This window comes from Barbus barbus (genome assembly GCF_936440315.1).
Source record: "Barbus barbus genome assembly, chromosome: 29".
NCBI classification, from domain to species: domain Eukaryota; kingdom Metazoa; phylum Chordata; class Actinopteri; order Cypriniformes; family Cyprinidae; genus Barbus; species Barbus barbus.
Genome location: NC_136757.1, coordinates 20,312,907 through 20,337,338, shown reverse-complemented (window position 1 = coordinate 20,337,338; position 24,432 = coordinate 20,312,907). Strand labels below are relative to the sequence as shown.

The 24,432-nt window shown below is 40.6% G+C and overlaps 1 protein-coding gene across 1 annotated transcript; it reads left to right on the top strand.

Moving 5' to 3' along the window:
• Positions 1-889: 889 nt before the first annotated feature.
• Positions 890-23,112, top strand: LOC306849713 (uncharacterized protein). Its single transcript, XM_079384963.1, has 27 exons — positions 890-1,211; positions 1,776-1,857; positions 6,591-6,841; positions 9,894-10,016; positions 10,296-10,529; positions 11,745-11,897; positions 12,427-12,549; positions 12,860-13,093; positions 13,417-13,572; positions 13,722-13,907; positions 14,032-14,145; positions 16,403-16,516; positions 16,668-16,901; positions 17,454-17,564; positions 17,823-18,015; positions 18,279-18,424; positions 18,521-18,634; positions 18,888-19,007; positions 19,168-19,320; positions 19,682-19,910; positions 20,000-20,201; positions 20,470-20,623; positions 20,741-20,925; positions 21,178-21,310; positions 21,401-21,568; positions 21,718-21,900; positions 22,665-23,112. The coding sequence occupies exons 1-26, from the start codon at positions 1,139-1,141 to the stop codon at positions 21,843-21,845; spliced, it is 4,113 nt and encodes a 1,370-aa protein (XP_079241089.1). The 5' UTR covers positions 890-1,138; the 3' UTR covers positions 21,846-21,900; positions 22,665-23,112.
• The last annotated feature ends 1,320 nt before the right edge of the window (positions 23,113-24,432 follow it).

Below are 24,432 nucleotides of genomic sequence, written 5' to 3'. Positions count from 1 at the left end.
TAACCTTATTTCATTTGAGAGCTACATTTCAAAACTGAAAATGGCTGAGAGCTACTCATGTTATACAGTACTTGAATCTCTTAAATAACGTATCTCTCAACAATCCAAACTGATATACACCTGAAAGAGTTCTTGTATACACGGCATTCTTTAGTGTCAGAGAAAAGAAAATCAGAGAACACCGTACAATTATGTTAAAGAGCGGTTTCTTCCTGTTCTTACCCTTAAATTTAGTTTTGTTTGTGTAACCTAGATTTATCATGTTAAATAACATAAAAATCATGTAGATGTTACCACATGAAGCACATTTTTGGATTATCATTACGCTTAACGTGGCTTAATGCAATGACACATTAACAGACAAAATTCATTAAAGCTACACCTTGATGATTCAAACAGTTTTTTGTGCCTTGCCCTGCGAAATTGAAAATGATCAAGACATTTCTCCGGAGCACAAAACAAGAAAGACTGTCCAGTTTAGCTCTTTTGAGTTGGCTATACTGAGAATGAGAATGCTCGTGCGCGCAGCTTCGACTACCTGAGACTTTGATAACTTTAAAGCTCTCTCAGAGCGCAAATGATAGCGGTTGCATTTTTGCTTAATTGTTTGTGGTAGTCAGTTGATAAAGAGAATAAATAAGTTCATCGTTAAAAGTGGTTACGATAAGATGTATAGAAAGTTCGTTTTCCTCAAAATGTAGCCTATTCTAAAGTTGCCTATGTAATGGTTTTTATAGGCTAGTTTTCTTTACTGTTGATTTTCTTACTGCAAGACATGAATTTTGCTTGTTTCATTTCTTTCCCACAATTAGCGATGCTGAGACGTGTTCTGGCCGTTAGCCTATTAATTCATGCAATGATAATTCACCATGTTCATTACTGTTAAATCAGTTCCGTGAATGGTGAGACGGACTCGGTAGTATAGCAGCAGGTGCATAATAATTTTTTCTATAGGCTACATGACATCACTGCTGGTGCTGGTGGGAGGGTCTCCATCTCGTTCTTTGCGAGTGGGGGGGGCTCAAAGATGTGCTGTCCGCCACGGGTACAATAAGTTTTTCGACCCTAAAAGATCATTGTAGGACTTGTACCGACGGAGCACAGCCTCTCACTGGTGACTTTGGATTTCACTCAGAATATGGGCCATTTACCCGGTGTCTCTTCGGGAAAAGTCATCCTTCTCGTTATTTGCTGCCTTAAAATATCATATGGTAAGTGTTTCGGAACACATTTTAAAAGAATCATTTGATCTATATATTTTAATACTATTTTTGTGTGATATACGGCCATAAATGGTCCAGATAAAATGTTACAACATAGGCTATAATATATTTGGCATACGGTTTGATTGTTAAAAAAAAAAAATACAGATAGGCAGCAGGTTTCAATTTAATCTAATAACACAAAATAGTCTTAAAAACAACAATTTCCTGCGTAAAGTTAATGTCCAACAACAAATATTTGATCAAAATGCATATTTTAGTCAAATTTCTATAGATATGACGTCATTGAAGTTGAAAAATGACTGCTGTTATGACCATAGATATGTATGGACAGTCATCAATACATTTTAGCTGTCATGCGAAAACATTTGATTTTACAATCAGAATATGAAATGTGAAATATGTGTATATATATCTGTATTGTCTAAATGTTTCTATATTGGTTCATCTAGTATTAATTTTGAGTTTGTACCGTCATTGGTTCTTTGCACAGCACTTGATGTCATCTTAAGTGAGCCAGTCCTGTTCTGATGTATTCATGTTTCTTCACAGCTCTGCAGTGTGTGGACCCAGTGAAGCCCTGTGTGAACAACGCTGCGTGTGTCACTTTCCACAATGGAACAGGCTATTGCAGGTAAGCAGGACGACTCGAGATTGTGCATGCTCGTGAATCCTCTCATTATAAAAAACAAGCTGTAGACATGATGTAAATATGAGATTAATTGCGATAACCATTAATCCAAGATTACCACTGCCATAGCGTTTACTGCGGCATTTACTTCAGTTAACTGAGCGAAAGTGGAGCAGTTCCAAACTTTTACGATTGAGTGGAGGCTAATTTGCATATATAAGTAGAGTCACGCGTGTACATTTACATCACAATTTGAAGACATGAAAGAATTAATTTTTTTGGGGAGGGAGAGGTTTGAATACAGCTCTGGAAAAAACGATCAGTTTCTTTGGTTTTACAGGTAGGCCTATGTGGTTTCATAGGTATGTGTTTGGGTAAGATGTACGTTTTTGTTTCATTCTATAAACTACTGACTATTCCAAATAAACATACTGTCATTTAGAACATTTATGTGCAGAAAATGACAATCGGTCAAAACAATAATAATCAAAAGGGCACAAATGCATTGTTTTCAGATCTCAAATAATGCAAAGAAAACAAGTTTATATTATACTATATCATATTTAATACTACCATATTTAATACTAACGTTTTAACGTAGGAAGAGTTCAGAAATCCATATTTGGTGGAATACTGATTTCCAATCACAGTTTATCTTGGCATGCTCTTCAGTCTTTCACATTGCTGTTGGGTGACTTTAGGGGCCATTGCACTGGAGCAACCTTTTCATAGTTCATAGAACTATTGGCGGAAGTTCCCGCTTTGTGACATGTTCGCGCCACAGAAACTAGGAACATATTTAGTTCTAGGAACTCCATTTGGGGGAACTAACTTAGCTCCTACTTCAGAATAATATGGTCTAAAACAGTTCTATAGGAACTACCAGTAAGTGTATGCTGATTGGCCAAGCGCATACGAAACACTGGCCATCCTGCATTTTTAAAATGCCATGTAAACATATTTACTCCACAAACATGCAAAACAGCGATGTCCCCGGTTACTGAACGTAACCTCGGTTCCCTGAGAAGGGAACGAGACGTTGCGTACAGCTTCGCTGACGCATTGGGGAAACACATTTCTCCTTAGAATACTGAAGCCTGATTCGCTCAATGGCGGTCAAGCGCGTGAAAATTGGCGTGGTGCCCCTTATAACACAGGCTTGGCGCCATTTTCCTCAGAATCTTTAGACTGAATAGAATAAGACATAAGCAAAGTTGACATGGCACGAACTCAATCTCTCGTTCCCTTCTCAGGGAACCGAGGTTACGTTCAGTAACCGGGGACGTTCCCTTTCGAAATTTCTCTTGACATTGCATACAGCTTTGCTGATGCATTGGGGAATTTATACAGTCACGCCGTGTCTACTGCAAAGGTCTTTCTGCTGTAAGCCGGAGACGCAATGCAGTTTGAAGTAGAAAAGGGAACACGCCGCGTAGGCGGGAATACCCCTTGTCCTAGACTCGTTAGAGCCAATCAGAATCAAGTGAAAAGGTTCTCTATATTTGCATGTCAGCTGACCTGGGTGAAACCCCGTGGTCTAGAAGGGAGCGACGGGGCCCAGGTAGTCACTGAATGAGAATGAATGGTTAGTGGGTTGCAGGGCAAGATCAGTGGCTCTGCGAAGCTCCCTGAAGATCTCTGGATCCGGATCCTGCTCATCCAGGCTCTTAAGCATCTTCGCTTGGAAAACTTGGAAGGCTGACGCTGCCTTGCCTGCTGCTTTTCCAGCGATATTTGCGGTGGTGTGGCAGGACTTGTTGGGGTGCATGGCTGCAGACTTCACCCTCAGCGACGTGGAGGAACAGAGACGTGCGGCGATGGCCTCCTCAATTGGCGGGAGCTTTGAATAACCGCATAGATCGACGCAATCCACATATGTCAGAAGTGCAGAGCCAGAGATGTGGGCATGAGTCGAATACGGGGTGTGTCACATCTTGGATACCTCTTCGTGCACTTCGGGGAAGAATGGGATGGGCCTTTGTGGCCCGGTCTCACGGCGTCGACTGGGCTGAAGCAACTATTCGTCCAGCCTGTTCAGCTCAAGTTCTGTGGGAGGGGACCACTCTAAATTGAGTTCTTCCACCACCGGCTCGTAGATTCCTCCACTTGGCTGGACCAGTCTTCCGACTCCGACGCTGCAGTGGACATCGCATAGTCACGGTTTTCTCTCTCGGGTGCACCAAAAGAGATGAAATCACCCGTGCTTGTCGGGGGGCTGGAAGTGAGGTTCTGGGTAGTTTTCCACTGGAGAGATTTGGTCCGGAGAGCAGGATGCAAGCGGGCGTTGTGCCGGCGTGGGCTCGCTGCCAGCAGTGCTGGTTTCCAAACGCGTCGCCGAGCGTGAGGGCTATCCTTTTACGGAGAGTCCTGACACTCATGGCGTCACAGTGAGGGAAGTTGGGCTCCTCAATGGCGGCTTCTGCGTGGGCATGGCCCAGGCAGAAGACGCACCTGTCATGATCATCAGCGAGCTCTAGAGGTCCCGAGCATGAGGAACAAAGTGAAGGAGAAAGATTCTGTGGAAAATGGCGCCAAGCACTGCGTTATAAGGAGCGCCACGCCCCCCAATTTTTGTGTGCTTGAGCGCCATTGGCCATTGCAGAGCAATGGCATTAAGCGAATCAGGCTTCAGTATTCTAAGGAGAAAGGTATTTCCCCAATGCGTCAGCAAAGCTGTACGCAAGGTTGAGAGACTTCGAAAGGGAAAGGTGTTTACCTGCTGTCTGCAGAATTGTATTCTTTTCTCAGCCTCGACGGTGACACTGCAATTTGTCATAGGAGATTTTCATGCTTTTCAATGGCGTAAATTGTGTGTTTGCATTCCATCTCCTTTATCACGAAACCCACAACGCAAAAACAGCTCTGATCATGGTGTCTTCCATTCACCGGTTGCTGACTTGGTAAATGCTGCGAATAAAGAAGTTGCTGTAGGCTGCTGCTGGTGCGAATGCAACCAGGAAAACGGTCTGAGGGTGAAATTGGTTCTCTAGGAACCACCATCCTGGCTAGTTCCCAGATCTAAATTCCTAGAATTATGCGGTGCGAAAGCCCCTTTTATGCCACACCTGGCGCAAAAATTCAAGCAGTTCGACTTTGTTTGATTGCTTGTGACCATCCATCTTCCTCTTGATCACATTCCAGGGGTTTTCAATGAGGTTTAGGGGCCTTATGTGTAAAACTCTCCGTAGATTTCATCATAAAAGTGTACGTACGCACAAAAGCTAGATTTGCGCAAAAATCCCTTTTATAATTCCCAGTCAGGGGAAGATTGTGCGTACGTGCATCTCCATCCCGTCTCCTCCCAGAAATCACCATATATGGAGCTTACAATGCATAACCTTATCTGCATATAATTTCCATGCATATTCCCATCCACGTGACACCATTTTTAACACCGTCAAAGGTACAAGACGCTAAGGAAATATGAGATACGGACTAAATGCCATTTGTGCCACATTAATTTTTATTGCCAAAATAATCCAGAATGTTTTAGAATATATCAAAATATCTATAAAAACAAAACTGTTTAATTCTCCAATAAATAGCCTATTTTAGAATATACTTGACCTCATTCTTTCAACTGACCAAATAGTATTTCAATTCTTTTAAATAAATCAAATGAAATTTATGTAGTTTTGCTGAAAATGTGAACATCTTTTAGCTATTTTTAGTGGAAACAGGTAAGCCATTTATTGCCGTGTAAATACAATTGTCTGACTCGTGCGTCACTGGCAAAGTATTTTAAAAAGGAAACAGACCAATCTTTTTCCACCCCAAGTTTTATCCTTCAAATACAGTGGTATTTTTCATAATGTTGTGGAGATGCCTTCACACGACATCAACACCTCCGTGCAGCTGCGGTTGTTTAGTAGCTATTATTCAAACTGAACAATAGACCGCTCGACCACAGAATCCAGCAGTGTCCGCCATAATATCGAAGTATGTGTGCATCATTGATCATTGTTCTCGCTAAAAAATTCTCATAACATGAGATCCGCAGTTTAGTTTAAATATATTAATTATTATAGCACTCATCACTGTCATTAAAACATTGCATGCCACAGGAAAAGTGATTAAGCGCATCAATTACAAATGTCTAAATTCATATCATTTTGGTTTAACTTCTGTGTAATGACTTTATGTAATTTCAGTGCTTATCTCGATTGATGAGAGTGGAATATTTAATGTAAATGTGTATGTCGAAATGAAAACAGTTTAAAATCATTGTTTACTTCATTACTCCAGGAAAAGAGTGCGTACGCACAGTCAAGAGCATCCGTACGGTGCACACATATTTACGCCAAGTTTTTTTTTAATAAATCCAGATGTGCGCTTGGAAAACAGCGTACGCACATTTCTATGCCCATTTTGTGCATTTTGTGCAACGTTTATACATGAGGCCCCAGGTCTGGAGATTGGTCTTGATCTGGTGGTCCTCCATCCACACCTTGTTTGACCTGGCTGTGTGGCATGGAGAATTGTCCAGCTGGAAAAAAACAATCCTCAAAGTTGGGGGAACTTTGTCAGAGCAGAAGGAAGCAAGTTTTCTTCCCAGACAACCTTGTACGTGGCTTGATTCATGCGCTCTTCACAAAGATAAATGTGCCCAATTCCAGCCTTGCTGAACCACCACCAGATCATCATCAATCCTCCACCAAATTTCACGGTGGGTGCAAAACACTGTGGCTGGTAGGCATCTCCAGGATTCCATCTAACCATGTTTCTATGTGTTTCAGGTGTGCTCCTGGTTTCTCAGGCGAGTACTGTCAGCACAAGGACCTGTGCTATGTGGGATATTGTCTAAATGGAGGAGAATGCACTATGAGTGTGGACAGTGTACCTGGGAGCCCCAGCTGTGTGTGTCCTCTGGGTTTCACAGGCCAGCGCTGCGCGACGGATTATGTACCCTGTTATTCATCCCCCTGCCTTAATAGTGGAGCCTGCCAGCAAATGACAGACACAACTTATATATGCCACTGCCTGCCAGGTTAGTTCCCTAGGAGAGGAAATCTGTTTTGATAATGAAACATACAAACCTATAGGTCATATCAAATATGTGCAGATATCACTGCGTGAACTGCACATGTGTACACAGTCCGAATTGGCACATATCCGAATTTCTCACATTCTGTCTCTTTAGAACTACAGCCTACATCAGCTTCATCTTCCTAGCGAATCAGCTTTTTGTTTTACAAAAATAAATGCAATAAAGCATTTAAACTTTCATATAGAAATATACAAAAATGTGACTGAACATTTTTATGATGCTGAAAAGTTAATGAGATAATGTGGACTACCTTCTAAAAATTAACGTTTGTCGTGTGTTAGATGATTAAATCATTCTTGTGCCAGTGTTGATCGTAGTCTGTTTTTAACATTGACAGCTTTGGAAAAAGAACATTCTCCAGAGGCATTTGTGACATGTAGAGTTAAAAAAAGTCTGCAGGGCAATGTCCACCTTTGGGAATACTTATTTGAATCTTCTATTTTACGAATTAGCTGTAAACACTCACTTGCTGATTTAGCATCGACATTCTTAATGCATTCCTTTAAACTGTACCAATTCATCTACAAAATCTTCTGATAAGTCACAGCTGCATTTCTTTTGAAGCAGTGTGGCAGATGGAGCAATCTCCATTTGATGGAGAATAAAGCATCCATTCACTTGGGGAAGTCGTGGCCTAATGGTTAGAGAGTCGGACTCGTAATCGAAAGGTTGCGAGTTCGAGCCCCCGGCCGGCAGGAATTGTAGGTGGGGGGAGGGAATGTCCAGCGCTCTCTCCACCCTCAATACCACGACTGAGGTGCCCTTGAGCAAGGCACCGAACCCCCAATTGCTCCCCGGGCGCTGCAGCATGGCTGCCCACTGCTCCGGGTGTGTGTTCACGGTGTGTGTGTGTGTGTGGATTTGTTCACTACTCACTGCTGTGTGTGTGCACTTGGATGGGTTAAACGCAGAGCACCAATTTCGAGTATGGGTCACCATACTTGACAATACGTCACGACTTTTGACACAGTTTCACTGTTTGCAAGCTTGCACGTGCCTTTTGGAAAAGCTCTGTTTTTGGCGTTTTCACTGTTTTTCTGACAAAGAAAAATTTGTGCTTCCATTCTGGCATATTAAAGGTCCTTTCTCGATGCAATATTGCCATGCTTTTTCTTTAATGCAGTCTCAGCAACTTGGATCTGTGCTTGTCTAATTCAGTAGACTGGATGGAGAATATAGTGCTTATTTACTTACTGTGTCATTCTTACTTACTTTCAAAGCACTTCAGGGGACCTTTAAAGGTCTCCTGAAATGCTTCAAACACGCAGTGTTATTCTATTTGTTGACATACTTTCAACTGAAACAGGAAGACAGGGCGGGACATATCTAGCAGCCCCGCCCCTTTTTAAAATGGCCAATAGCGTTTATTTATATTACAGCTTGGGCTAAAGCCGTTCAGAGCTGTTGAGCTCCATAAGTATGACAGCCACGATCTTATCCATATTGCTATAAAATATAGCATTCTGTGTAGAATTCAATGAAAGCATATTTACACTGTCTGAATCGTTCCCTGTCCCCTATATAGTGCACTACGTGCCATTCACTGTTCAGAAAATACTAATTCTGTGAAGTGACCTATTTTAGCCGGCAGCTGAAATGTAGTGTAGGGGGCGCGCGCTTCAAATTCTAGAGAGCATTTGATTGGACAGAAAGTTTGATAAGAAAATGAAGTACGATGTAACGTCAAAAAAAAATCGTTGAGCTGTTTTGGCAGAAGTGACGAACTGCAAGCTTTGAATGCTTATATCTTCTAAATGCAAATTTTGTCACTGTTTTGGAGCACACGGTCTTACAGATTACCTTAAGACCAACATATTGATACAAACACCCAAAAAACTTAAATTTTGATTTCAACCTTTAATATTAAGTTGAAAACAAGTCAGTTATTTGATAAATAGCTACTGCTAGCATATATAGAAGTGGTGGTGATTGTCCTTTTTTTTCTTTTTTTTTTGCTTCGCCATAATCTGCATCGTCACTTAGACCTGCTTTAAAATACAATGACACTGAAGACTGGAGTAATGGCTGCTGAAAATTCAAGTTTTTTTTTTTTTAATTTTATTTCACAGTATTTGACAAATTACTGTTTTTACTGTATTTGTATCAGATAAATGCAGCTATATTTAGATACTGGGTAAGGTTAAGAGGTCTAGAATATGGTCAGAATAAGACATTAATATGTGCTAATGAGTACTAATAATTTATATGCCAGTCTCCATCGTCGGCGTGGCTAGAGAATCCCTTGCCTCCACCTCCAGCCTCTGAGTCCCAGACTCTGCCTCGGTCCGTCGATCCAGTGGCTCCACCATGGCTCCTAGATCCCTTCTCTCCGCCGTGGCCGTCAGTCCACTGGCTCGGCTGGGCTCCCTCGTCCCTACGGCTCTGCCTTGGTCTGTCGTCGTCCATCCGTCGCCTCTGGACTCCACTCCCCTGACTGCGCCTCGTCCTGCCGTCCCTCAGGCTCCTCCTTCCCTTCGGCTCCTCCTCGGTCCTCTGTCGCTGCGACTCCACCTCCGCAACAGTCGCCTGAGCCCTCTGTAATACGGATCCTCCTCGTTACCCTGGCTCATCAGCTCTCTGTCTCCGCCTCGGGCTCCTCCGCCACCTGCTCCGCCGCCGTTGGTCGGCCCCCTGGAGTCGTCAGCCCTTCCTCCTCCATGGCTCCTCCCTCTGTCGGCTCCTCCGTGGGTCTACATTACAGCTGTGGCCTGAGTCCCACCTGGCGCAGCATGCTCCAAGTCCCTCCTGTCTCTCTCCTGGCTCACCCCTTCATCACCACCCTGAACTCTGTCTGCCGTCCCCCTGCCGGGTGTCCGTCCTCCTCCCGAGCCTCCTCCCAAGGTCCCAATTGTCCCTTCCTCTGCGCCCCTTGCTTCCTCGCAGTAGCATCGTGACACCAATATTTAGCTAGTTAATGTTGAATAGTGTTACCATATTTGCTTTTATAACTCAAACCAAATAAAAGACTATGCTTCATTTTTCTTGTAATCAGGTTTTGGAGGAGCAAACTGTGAGGTGAACATTGATGATTGCCTGAATCACCGCTGTCAGAATGGAGCCACATGCATTGACGGAGAGAACACTTACAACTGCCAGTGTCCACCTGAATGGACTGGTATGAAAACAGCCTTCTATACTGTGTGTGTTTGTGTGTTTTTACATGTGTTTGCTCCCACTTGTTCCCTTTCAATTAGTGGAAATAACAATAATTGGAACCAATCATTTGTTTCACTGATTCAAAGCTAAATTTGACACAAGTGGAAATTGGTGAATTGTTTTTTACATCAGCTCGATGAAACAAATCAATCTGAACAATTCCCTAAAATGAATCAGGCTTCTCAATGTTAGTGAAAATGTATTTTCAAACCTCCTTCAAAATGTTTTTCGTTTCCAGGTCAGTTTTGCACCGATGACGTGGATGAATGCAAACTGCAGCCCAATGCCTGTCAGAACGGAGGCACGTGCAGTAACACACGCAATGGCTACAACTGTGTATGTGTGAATGGCTGGAGCGGCCCTGACTGCTCTGAAAACATTGATGACTGCGCAGCTGAGCCCTGCACTGCTGGCTCCACTTGCATCGACCGCGTGGCTTCCTTCGTTTGCAGCTGCCCTCCCGGCAAGACTGGTCAGTAAAAACAACCACATGGCCTAAAAAAAGACTCTTGGACACTTGATCACTTCAGTCATGAGGAAAAATGACTAACGCCAAATCTAAATCTAAAATAATTTATAAGGGGGCAGTCGTGGCCTAGTGGATAGAGAGTTGTAACCCGAAGGTCGTGGGTTCAAGTCTCAGGTCCGGCAGGGATTGTAGGTGGGGGAGTGAATAACCAACACTCTCTCCACCCTCAATACCACGACTGAGGTGAGACCCTTGAGCAAGGCACCGAATCCCCAACTGCTCCCCGGGCGCCGCAGCAGTGGCTGCCCATTGCTCCGGGTGTATGTTCACTGGTGTATGTTCACTACTGTGTGTACACTTGGATGGGTTAAATGCAGAGCACAAATTCTGAGTATGGGTCACCATACTTGGCCACACACCACTTCCCTTTCCCTTTCCTTTTTATTGTTTTTATTCAGAGGTTAGGTTAATTACCCTGAAAAATAAGGGTATCAAATTGTACCTTTTTGGGTACAACAGCTTGTCCCTGGAGCAGTACCCTTAAAAGGACATATTTGTAACTTTTTTACCCCTAATAGGTACATATTAGTACCTTAGAGTAGTAATAAGTACCCTTAAGGTACTAATATGTAACAATTAGGGGTAAAAAGGATACAAATATGTCCTTTTAAGGGTACTGCTCCAGGGACAAGTTGTGGCCTAAGTCGTGGCCTAAGGGGAAGTCGTGGCCTAATGGTTAGAGAATTGGACTCGTAATCGAAAGGTTGCGGGTTCGAGTCCCCGGCAGGCAGGAATTGTAGGTGGGGGGTGTGAATGTCCAGCGCTCTCTCCACCCTCAATACCACGACTGAGGTGCCCTTGAGCAAGGCACCGAACCCCCAACTGCTCTCCGGGCGCCGCAGCACTGGCTGCCCACTGCTCCGGGTGTGTGTTCACGGTGTGTGTGTGTGTGTGTGTGTGTGCATTTGTTCACTACTCACTGCTGTGTGTGTGCACTTGGATGGGTTAAACGCAGAGCACCAATTTCGAGTATGGGTCACCATACTTGACAATACGTCACGACTTTACTTTACTTACTTTTTACTTTTGTACCCAAAAAGGTACAATTTTAAACCCTTATATTTCTGTGTTTATAATTTAATTGTTCTCTACAGTAGTACAATATAAAACCATCTCAGGACAGTTGTAGTGACCATAATGGTTGTTTCTATGCTGAAGGTTTGCTGTGTCACATTGATGATGCCTGCACCAGTAACCCATGCAAGATGGGAGCTCAATGTGACACGAACATCTTCACTGGCAGGTTCCTCTGTACCTGCCCCCCAGGGTACAAGGGCAGAACGTGTGCGGATATCGATGAGTGTGCCATCGGTGAGACACTTTGCAGAGGACGTTCATTAAACTTGTCTTTTCTCTGTCTGTCTGTTTCTCTGTATATCTCCATATTTCTCATCATCTTATAGATGAATTAATTCATTAAATAACTGATGGACTTTACACAGTTATTGAACTGAACAGAATCAACAATGAACTAATTTCAACTGAATAATGACTGTTTACTATTGTCTTTTTTAGACACAATGGTCTGCCTGTCCTGTTTACTAATTTATTTTCGCATGCTGATCTTTCTATTAGGCTGTGGTGACTTAATTTACATTTTTTCCCAATCTTACTCTACACATGAAAATTTTTTGGCACTAATTTACCTACATAAATTGTTAATCATGATGGTATTAACACAAAACAAAACTGTAATTATAGTAGTTATTCTTAACAGCTAATCAGCTTCCTCGCAGTAGCATCGTGACACCAATATTTAGCTAGTTAATGTTGAATAGTGTTACCATAGTTTATAACTCAAACTAAATAAAAGACTATGCTTAATTTTTCTTGTAATCAGGTTTTGGAGGAGCAAACTGTGAGGTGAACATTGATGATTGCCTGAATCACCGCTGTAAGAATGGAGCCACATGCATTGACGGAGTGAACACTTACAACTGCCAGTGCCCACCTGAATGGACTGGTATGAAAACAGCCTTCTATACTGTGTGTGCTTGCTCCCTCTTTTCACTTTCCATTAGTGGAAATAACCAATAATTGGAATCAATAATTTATGTATTGATATTATAATTGATTGTTGGGGTAAATCATTCATTCATGCAGGTTCATGAACAAATAATTTTGGAACCATTATTCACTGATTCAAAGCTAAATTTGACAAGCTGAAACTGGTAATTGTTTGTTGTGTTTGTTTGTTTGTTTTAAATCAGATCAACCTCTTTTCAAACCTCCTTCAAAATGTCCTACTTAAATCGTGAACCTTTTGTTTGCAGGTCAGTTTTGCACCGATGACGTGGATGAATGCAGACTGCAGCCCAATGCCTGTCAGAACGGAGGCACGTGCAGAAACACACGCAACGGCTACAACTGTGTATGTGTGAATGGCTGGAGCGGCCCTGACTGCTCTGAAAACATTGATGACTGCGCAGCTGAGCCCTGCACCGCTGGCTCCACTTGCATCGACCGCGTGGCTTCCATCGCTTGCAGCTGCCCTCCCGGCAAGACTGGTCAGTAAAAACAACCACATGGCCTAAAAAATTACTCTTGGACACTTGATCATTTCAGTCATGAGCACAAATGACTGAGCACAAATCTCAACAACATACACAATAATTAAAAGTTTTACAATTAAACGATGCATCTCTGTGAAGTATTTTATACTGAGTTTGAAATATTCATCACATAAATCTGTTAAGATTTAAAACATCTTGTATTTAGTCAGAGGTTAGGTTAATTGTTTTTCATTATAATTTGATTGTTCTCTCCAGTAGTACACCATAAAACCATCTCAGATCAGTTGTAGTAATCATAGCAATTGTTTCTATTCAAGGTTTGCTGTGTCACATTGATGATGCCTGCACCAGTAACCCTTGCAAGATGGGAGCTCAATGTGACACGAACCCCATCAATGGCAAGTTCAACTGTAACTGCCCCTCAGGGTACAAGGGCAGAACTTGTGTGGAGGATATCAACGAATGTGTCATCGGTGAGACAGTTTGCAGAACTTTTGTCTGTCTGTGTTTATCTGTGTGTGTGTCTGTATATATATTCATCTTTCCCAGCACACACATTACAGCGTTTTATGCATTTCATATCTTGCCTGAAACTTTCTAGCCCTCTTTTTTGACACCTCAGGGCCAAACCCATGTGAGCACGGTGGTTCTTGTAAGAACACAGAGGGCTCGTTCACCTGTAACTGCGCACCAGGTTACACCGGTCCACACTGTGAGCAGGACATCAATGAATGTGGCTCCAACCCCTGCCAAAATGACGCCACCTGCTTGGACCAGATAGGAGATTACACCTGCATCTGTATGCCAGGTACTCACACACACACACACACACACACTCACACGCACTGTAATGAGGTGCATGATGACACTGTTTTGGCTCTATGTCCTCATATTCATCTAGTGACTGTGTATGTGTGTGTTTTCAACCATAGGCTTTGAGGGATTGCATTGTGAGATTGACATTAATGAGTGTGCCAGCTCGCCTTGTCTCAATAACGGTAGATGTCTAGACCAGGTCAGCCGGTTTGTCTGCGAGTGTCCTCAAGGTGAGTATAATCACTGGTGCAATAAAGTTGTTTTTTTTACTCAAATAGCCCACTTTTTCCAACCAAAAATTTGAAGGCCCCCATATAAAAGATTTATGGTATTGTCTTGTATTTCTGCTGTAATTATGATAAAGCTGCCAGTTTTTTTTATTAACAGAAACTATTTGCAATCTTTGATTTATATTTAGACTTTATAATTCAGAGATGGGCACTCGAGTTAGTGACTCGGACTCGAGTCGCATTTTTATAGACTTCAGACTCGACCTGAAATGACTCCAGACTTGACTCGTGAACATTTTAAAAGCAACTCGAGTCTTTTATCCTTAAATACTTATATAACTGATTTTCAAAAGGCGGACCGCATCCGCACCCCGGCATTCATCCGGACCATGAGCCGTAACAGCAGCACCATTTCAAGTGAGCGGCACGTCAAAACAGCGGCGCGGATCACATAACAAGCGTCGGTTATGGCAAATATCTTTCAGCGCTATATACTCTAGTATTTTTATCTAAAGCCAAACGTGCTTAATTCAAGCCTTTTCAGCACCATGCGCTTTCTCTCTCTCTCTCCAAACGCGCGCCAAGTTTAAGAGCTGCAGCTGAGACAATGCAGCAAATCTAGTTATTTTTCTTACTATCTATTTATCTCTCAATAACCTATGACTCTGACTCTGACATTTAGCATTATTAATCTGTAGGCTAAGAGCATTTCAAAAGAATCATGTAATTATAATTGGGAAAATTGTTGTTAGATGGCTAGGATAGAACTTAAACTTTGAAACTGCTGGTTATCTTTGTTTTCTGCTCAAGATGAGAACGTTTTGATTATTGTAGACATTTTTAGTAGATAATGCTTATAATAGGCTATATTTAAATAGTATAGATTTCAGGAGGAAAACCCTGAACAGAAACAGTGTTTTTTTGTCACATGGCCTCGTATGTATCTAAATGTAAAAGTACAATACATGTAAAAAAAAATATATATATATACAATATATATTTATTTATTTATTTATTTTTGTCAAGACCTTTGCTTGGAAGAAAATATAGAGGCCGCACCTCTTGGAGCTTTAATTGAATACCCCTGACTTTTAATCAAAAAGAAATACTTGATTTGTATGGTTTTGTAATATCTGTGTCACATATTTCCTTGTGTCATGGTAGATAGGACTCTTATTATAGAATTCGATTACAGAAAAACTGTTTTGAACATGGGAATGGATTAAAACACAAGTAACAGGCTGGATGTACATTAACCTTACATCTTAACACCTCTTTAAAAAAAAAAAAAAAAAGCAGATCATAGATCAAATATTTTGTTTGTAGCCTATAAAACAGTTTTGTAAATTGGAAGATTTAAATTTGTTATATGGAGGAAAGATAAAAAGAAAACACCATGTAAACTCAGAAACACATTCATATAAAATTCAATATTTGGATTTTCTTCCTATATTTTGCGCATCATGAACAGTGATCTTGTTTTGTCTGCTACAGTAATTTCTCCTCTTTGCGTCTGTCTTCAACGTCTCTGGCCTCTGTTAACGGGCGTTTACAGACTAATTATAATAATAATAATGTAATATTTCCACACAAATGGCATTTTGGAAAATGATTGCAGTGCAGTTTGTGTGCAAGCACGGAACAGAAGATAGTCTGAAATAAAACAAAAAATGTCCAGTCGATTGGTGCATGTGTACTCCACTGTATAAATTAAATATAGATTAATCATTGTTAAATCTACAAAGTTACTTGGCAAGACGGGTATTTTGACATAGGCTACGTGTCAGCACGTGTCAGAGAGACGCAGCTGTCTTTGCGTGCGCTGTTCACACAGAACACAGTGCGTGAGTAGTGAATGGAGTTGTCTTTCGCACCCGAATGTTTTTTTATCGCTTGAACTTTTAAATTAACAAGGCTTAAAAACACATGCAAATTATAAAGTTTTGTGACGACGCTGCAGTGGCCCAATCGGGCAAGTGACAAATCCGTCTACTGTCCCGAGCGTCCTTCACGCTGGCCCCGGGCCAACAGGCACTCCTTATTGTCGAGCCCTGATTTGCATTGAATTTACATTTTTCTCAAATTTGTTAAGGCCACCAGTTGCTCATATCGTCAAATATCACCAAATCTCAGTCAGAATTAACAATGTGCTGTCATTTCATTGCTGCAAATAGTTGCATGGGTGAACAGCCTTAATATGTGCTATGTTAGATACTGTTCATTGTCATGATACTGAATCTGTGTGTTTTGACCACAGGTTTCACTGGGGAAATGTGTCAAGTTGACATTGACGAGTGTGCCAGCACGCCGTGCCATAACGGGGCCAAGTGTCTTGACCGTCCTAATGGCTATGAGTGTGAATGTGCTGAAGGTAACATTAAAAAATAGATAAAAGCACTAACAATTTCTCCATAATTGAAATATATAAGTGTTTTTCATTGTAAACTTATTGGCTAAGCTTTCAGAGAACTGGCCTCATTGTACTAATCCCTTGTTTTATATGCTGGTCGTTATGGCTGTAGGTTTCACAGGGACATTGTGTACGGACAACATTAACGACTGTGAACCCAAACCCTGTCACCATGGCGATTGTATAGACGGAATTGCTACCTTCACATGTGAGTGTCACCCAGGTTACATGGGCCCCATATGCAGCGAGCAGATACGCGAGTGCCAGAGTGGCCCTTGCCAAAACAGAGGACGCTGTGTTGATCTGGTCAACATGTACCAATGCAATTGCCAGCCAGGCACTAGAGGTGAGTCTCACACTTGTGCTTTTACATCTCAAAGACTCTTTAAGAGACCCCTATACTACACCTTTGAAGCATTTAATGAAGTCTATTTATGATATCAACAAATGTTCTTGCAGCAAAATGGTCTTAATTTAGTATATCATTATCCACCATTACTATTATCACCATACTATTATCCACCATTTAGAATTAGACTGATTTTTGCAACTGTACATTTGAGATGTGTGCATGATTTCTATTTTTGTTTGCTAATCTTTATGTAAAGTTATATGATATGTGAACTTTGGTGGTGAGTATGTCTACAAAGTGCATCAGACTCTTATTCGAAAAGAGTAAGAAAAATTCTGTTTTTCTCAGTTACACTGTCCAACAAACAAAACAAAGCTCGCTACACTCCCCTGCTGGACCCTTCCTCTTACTACACACACACAGAAATAATCTATCATTACTCAGACTTCTTTAGAGACCTTTCAAAGTCTCTTGTATAAATTAGACAAGTTTTATTTCACCTGCCTGTGCCTCCATTGACTATTTTGTAATTTGTCTTTGTTATAGGTAAGAACTGTGAGATTAACCATGATGACTGTGCCAGTAATCCCTGCCAGCACGGGACCTGTGAGGATGGAATTAATGAGTACAAATGTTTGTGCAAACCTGGATACACAGGTTTGTACATGGACATACACATACATAAATACACACATGCAGATGTGCTTCATTCATGAATCATGATCAGAGCTTTGTAAGAACAGTACTTTGTAAATAGTTTTTATATATATATATATATATGTGTGTATATTTTCTTTTCTGCTTTTTTCTTTAATAATAAAACAACAAAATGCATCACTTGAATTATATAATTGCACTGCTTTTATAAAGCATTCAATCAGTCTTATTCATTAACCACACTTTCTTTCTTCTCAGGGGAGCGATGCAATGAGGAGATAAATGAGTGCAGCTCGAACCCGTGTATGAGTGGAGGGACGTGTGTGGACAAAGTGAACGGGTTTCAGTGTATGTGTCCAGTTGGGACTCACGGTCCTCTGTGTCACTCAGGTGCGGACCACTGCAGCCCCATGCCCTGCCTGCATGGAGAGTGTATTGAGCAGCAGGACGGGTAGGAACAGCTTTTATCTTTCTGTCAAAGTGGCCGATACTGATTATTAGTAGCACAACCTACTTCCATTTCCTGTTATATTCTGTAAACAGATCAATAATTATTATTTAATTCTATGTAAGAACTGTAAAATTGATTAACATAGCAAATGCATGTTGCATTTGTAGTATTGCTGTAAGAGGTATTTTTACTTGCCTTAGTATAAACCATCTATGGCCAGTTATCTCTTTCATGTCAACTACTCTCATCTTGTGTCGGTGTAGGTATCTTTGCGCATGTAAGCCAGGCTGGGAGGGTAAGAACTGTGAGAGAGAGAAGAACGAGTGTCAGTCCAACCCGTGCCAGAACGGTGGAACCTGTAATGATCGTCTCAATGGCTACACCTGCGTGTGTGCCCGTGGATTTGCAGGTAAAGGCGTGTAATCCATTAGCCTTTCTAAACAAAGTAATAATGATGTTCAACTCCATTCCCAACTCCCTGATTTGCCCTTTTTTTCTCTTTCAGGTTTGAACTGTGAGATAAATATTAATGAATGTGAGTCAAACCCTTGTATGAATCAGGGAACCTGCGTGGATAGAGTCAACAGCTACATCTGCCATTGCACTCTGCCTTACACAGGTGACACACATTTACAGTACACAGTTTTTTTTTACAATGATTTTAATGACAGAATCAGCACTTTTGTTGTCAGATTTGATAAGTTTAATTAAAATATTTCAGTCCCAACATGTAATAAGATTATAATTATTTACACTACTGTTCAAAAGTTTGGGGTCATAAGATATTTTAATGTTTCCGAAACGTTTTTAATAAATATAAATATTAAAACACTATAATTTATCCACAACTGACTGTACTGCTCGGTTCTCAGGGAGACACTGTGAGGATAAGTTAGTCCCCTGTGATTCTCAGCCCTGTCAGAGAAGAGGGGTTTGTCAGCCATCCCTGGATTACACTAGCTACACCTGCCTGTGCCACAGTGGATGGGAAGGTAAGTGCTATGAGTTTATGTGTGGGTGGGTTTTTCATTCCTCAAGAGTATATTTGATGTTTTCTTGATCCCTGATCACATGACATTCCCAGTTGTAGATTTAATTAATGAAAATCTATCCAAAACATTTAAAGAGTCTCTGTCTGATATGTGTGTGTAGGAGCCCAGTGCACAGAGGATGTAGACGAGTGCAAGAAAAACCCATGTCAGCATGGAGGTCATTGTCGGAACACAGTGGGCAGCTACCGATGCGAGTGTCAGCCTGGATACAGTGGGGTCAACTGCCAAACTAACATCGATGACTGCAGCTCCAGTATGTGTCATTACTACACAGATTCATTCTCATGTTGTGGATGAGTGACAGACAGTAAACTCATCCTTGTGTTAACATCTTCTGTTTGAAGGAGAGTAGTGTAACCTAGTGGTCAGAGATCAACTAAATGACCAAATAAAATAAGTTTTGTGTCGCAAGGAATATATAAAAATTATATATATAAATTTATATCAAACATATGAAACAAATTTACAGAAAACTTTGCACAACATTTACCTTTGACAGGCCTAAAATTAATTTTGTCAAATCTTTTTCATGTCAACTCATTTGTGGCCCACTAGGGGTCTTTGGACCCCAGCTTGAAAAACCCAATCATTTGAATTTTTGCTCTCTTCTCCAGATCCATGCCGTAATGGTGGTACATGTGTTGATAAAGTGGGCCGGTTCTTGTGCGAGTGCAGAGCTGGTTTCTATGGTGAGCGCTGTGACAAGGAAATGGACGAGTGTGCTAGCAATCCCTGCTGGAATGGAGGTCGCTGCACTGACTATGTGAACAGCTACACATGCCAGTGCCCGCCTGGCTATGATGGCATCAACTGTGAACGTGATATCCCAGATTGCACTGAGACGTTAGTTTTCCATATAAATTCTAAAGGTATTATTTTATTTCATTGTATCATAGATATTCTTATTCATTTTCTCTCTCTTTTCTCCATAGATCTTGTCTCAACAATGGAACGTGTGTAGATGGAATTAACCGTTTCTCCTGCCGCTGTAGACATGGCTTTTCGGGTCAATTCTGCCAGTATGAACTGAATGAGTGTGACTCTCATCCCTGTAAAAATGGCGGCACCTGCATAGATGGCCTGGGGACTTTCCACTGCAGCTGCCCACTGATGTATAATGGAAAAACCTGTGAGGTAAAAACTGTCCATTCAGCTTTAGATTGAAAACCCACAAGGTCTGATGTTGCTCAATGACTAGATTTTGATTTAAGCCTACATTTTGGACTGTCTGCTAATTAACTGCCATTAAAACATGACATTTTCTTTAAACTCAGCAAATACATACTAGACACTCAATTGGAATAATAAAATGATTCTTGCCCTGTGTTGAAATTTAGTTGTCAGTAGGTGAATGTTCAGAGATTAAAGTTTAGATCATTTCTCTGACTGTTTCATTCTGCAGTCAATGGTAAACTTGTGCAGTCAGATTAAGTGTCTCAATGGAGGCACATGCATCCAGAAGGAGATGGATTGGAGATGTAGCTGTCAGCATGGCTGGACAGGCCTGTACTGTGACATCCCTAACATGTCCTGCCAGACTGTTGCCAAAAACAAGGGTGAGCGATTTGACAGTGACTAATTTCACTGCAACTCTTTTGAAATATAGCAAAATGTAATGGAGATTAAGCTGCAGGTTTGGTTGAATTCTTAATGCAACTTCTGATATGATCCAGGTGTGGCGGTGGACATGGTGTGTAAGAACGCAGGGCGATGTATCGACAAAGACAACACACACCAGTGTATGTGTCAGAGAGGTTATATGGGCAGTTACTGTGGGATCGAGGTGAATGAATGTCTTTCCAACCCCTGTAGAAATGGAGGGACCTGTGTGGACTACCAGGGTGGATATGACTGCAAGGTACAACCAATCTCACTAACTAATATTGAAAAACACAACTGTTCAAAAGTTTGGGGTAAAGACAGTGACATTATAAAGACATTTATCTTTTATGTTACAAGTTCTTTTAAATGTCTACTCAAAGAATCTTGGAAAGAAATCTATCACGGCTTCCACAAAAATATTAAGCAGCAATTACATTATATAGAAATAATATACAATAGGGAAATCTATTTATCTTCTATTATCTAAACCTCCCACCTTCTCTTTAAGTGTAAAGCAGGTTATCAGGGCGTAAACTGTGAATATGATGTTGACGAGTGCCAGTCAAATCCCTGTCGCAATGGAGGTACCTGTATTGATTTGATCAACCGCTTCTCCTGTGCATGTCCTCCCGGCACCAAAGGTATGACTGATTCTTAATGCAGTATGTTTAATACGCAGATGTTACACTGATATGTAAATGTCCCCTTACCACGTCTTCTCTGTTTTGCAGGTTTGCAGTGTGAGGTGGATGTGAATGAATGTGCCCCAGAGTTCGGTGCTCGCTGTAAGAATGGCGACCAATGTGACACGAACCCCATCAATGGCAAGTTCAACTGTAACTGCCCCTCAGGGTACAAGGGCAGCACATGTGCCGAGGATATTGACGAGTGTGTCATCGGTGAGACAGTTTGCAGAACTTTTGTCTGTCTGTGTTTATCTGTGTGTGTGTCTGTATATATATTCATCTTTCCCTCCACACACATTACAGTGTTTTAGGCATTTCATATCTTGCCTGAAACTTTCTAAGTCACTTTTTTGGCACATCAGGGCCAAACCCATGTGAGCACGGTGGCTTGTGTAAGAACACAGAGGGCTCGTTCACCTGTAACTGCGCGCCAGGTTACACCGGTCCACGCTGTGAGACATCCATAAATGTAACTCCGACCCCTGCCTGAATGATGCCAACCTGCTTGGACCAAATAGGAGATTTCACCTGCTCCTGTATGCCAGGTACTTTACAAACACACTCACACACACTGTAATCAGGTACATGATATGGAAGCAAATTGGTCTCAAACAGAATTCATGCAAAAGATATGATGCACACATGTGTAGCCAAATTCACATGCATGAAATCTAATTCACGTGCTCAAAACAATTCACACAAAATGATTTCCAAATTCAGATTCAAGAATAAACTCAGAATTTTTAAACATTCAAAACAAAATTGTGCAGTTGTACATTTTATAAATGGCATTTTATTTTGCAGACAAGAATAGCTTTTTGTGAATAGAATTTTTTATGCATGTGAATTTTTTTATTTAGTTGTTTATTTATTTTCGTGTGTGTGCATGTGAAATAGGTTTCATGCAGTTGAATTTGGCAGTGTGCATTATTTGCACACACATGATGTTTTGATTCCACGTCCTAGTATTAATTTTGTTTGTGTGAATACACACCAGTAAACTGGGGACCACAATGACAATTTAGGATATGTCTTCATAATATAATAGCTTTATAATATAAAAAACTTTATAATAGCATTTACTATGCTCAAAAATTGTTTCCAGATTTAAATTCCCCCATGTCCTTAAAATCTACTTTTAAATTACTTGTGTACTAAAAGTGTAAGCACCCCCAAACCCACACATTAAATTTGAGATAGATTTACAATAATTGGTCTTTAAATAACAGTATAATATACTGAGTTGCAGAAGTTCTCACTATTTATATCCATTACTGTGTGTTTTTAACTTTGAATCTTATATTCACAGTTTTGCAGTCTTTGTGTAAAGATAATGCTGTTGCCACTCTGCGGAGAAATACTTGAAGGATCTGAGGATTGCTTCAAAAGTGCAACAAAACATGTTGTGTTTTACTTTCTTTCTTTTATATTAATTCAATCATTTATCATTTAATAATTTTATTATTCCATTTAATCATATAATCATTATAGCCATGTATATACTCATTTAATTGATTTATTCATTGATTAGTCATTTATATTATATTATTATGCTTTGTATTATTTTTGTTGTTTAGTCTTATGATATGTGGTTTCAAGGGATGTTTGTCTTCACGGATAAGAGACGAGAGGAAATGTTGTGAAGCAGTTTTCTATTGGTATTGCTTGTGGTATAATAACGCTTGTTGGATTTGTGCTGGTCATTGAAACACTCAACTAAGACTATTCAATAAACTCTTCTCCTTTTTATTATCATTACTTCGTCGTCTTCTCTTCACTGGCTTTGCTTCGTCAACTGCTTGGCTGATAGAAGACTTATGATATTTTAATAGAAGACTTGCTGTTAATGGGTTTTGGGTATTAGACAATTTTGCTGACTAGTTGTTCTGTTACCAGATTCTGACAGGCATCTGGCGTCCTGGGCTGGATCTGATATTTCTGGCATGGAGGCATGATCTGAATAACTACTCTGAAAAATCACTCTCCATATTGGTTAACTTCTCATTCAGAGCAGCGGAGTATAGTTATGTATAGTTAGAACTAATGTAATTTGACAAGGCCCAGAGCCCTCACTTTTTATGTAATATAAAATACCATTAATTTATAAGAAATTAACAGACGATAAGTTATTTCAAGATGGATGTTCAAAATTGAGTTTTGAATCCTCATCCCCCTCTATATGATCCGTTGGCTGTGTCTTCGGCTTAACAACAACACAGACACGTGGAGAACTACCTTGAGTTTTTTTTTTTAATATATATAAATATTTTAAACATTCGTTGAAACCCATTGTATTAGGTGAGTGTTTAATATTATTCTGAACGTTTTTTTATAAATAATATTTTATTGCTGGATTTTATGTTCTGTCATGAGCAGTAAAGAAAACAATATTCAGAAGTGATCATCCCTAGCATGCCCTAACCACTCCGAAGTCTGTCCTCTTCATAAGGACAGTTTTGGAGAAGGATAGTGAATGGCTCAAAAGGGGGTCACTGGGAACACACTTTACAAACATTGTTCAATCAATGTGGTTGTCATGATATTCTCTCCCTGAAAAGTCATCACTACACCATTTGGGACGCAGACCAAGTGTCAGTGTGGCCGGTGACTAAGAATTTAGACTAATCGAATCTACATTATTAAATTCCCAATGTTCAAATGTTTTGTAGGCATAATGTATGTGGTATATCAAACTACCAAAGTGTTGTAAAATGTAAAAAAGATAAAAAATAGATTTTATAATTAAAATACTAATAATAGTTATTTTTCTTGGTTTATAATCATAATTTGATTTCATTTTACTTGTTTAAATGTAGGGCTTTACGGCCATCTAGTGGCTTATACTATGGTATTACATTTTTATTTATTTCAAGTTCCCCAACAAACAGCACTTGCACTGAGAGTAGATTTGAGGTCATGTCCAGTTACTCAATCCAGACCAGATCATTGAAACTAGTGTCAGTAGTGGTGGCCTACCACGTTTTTTGAGAAGCAGAGAGTTGGGTCAAATGCAATCTGGTGCAGTCTAGAACTACATACATCTGGATCTGTGGTCCTGCCTTTTGCATGGTTGCAGA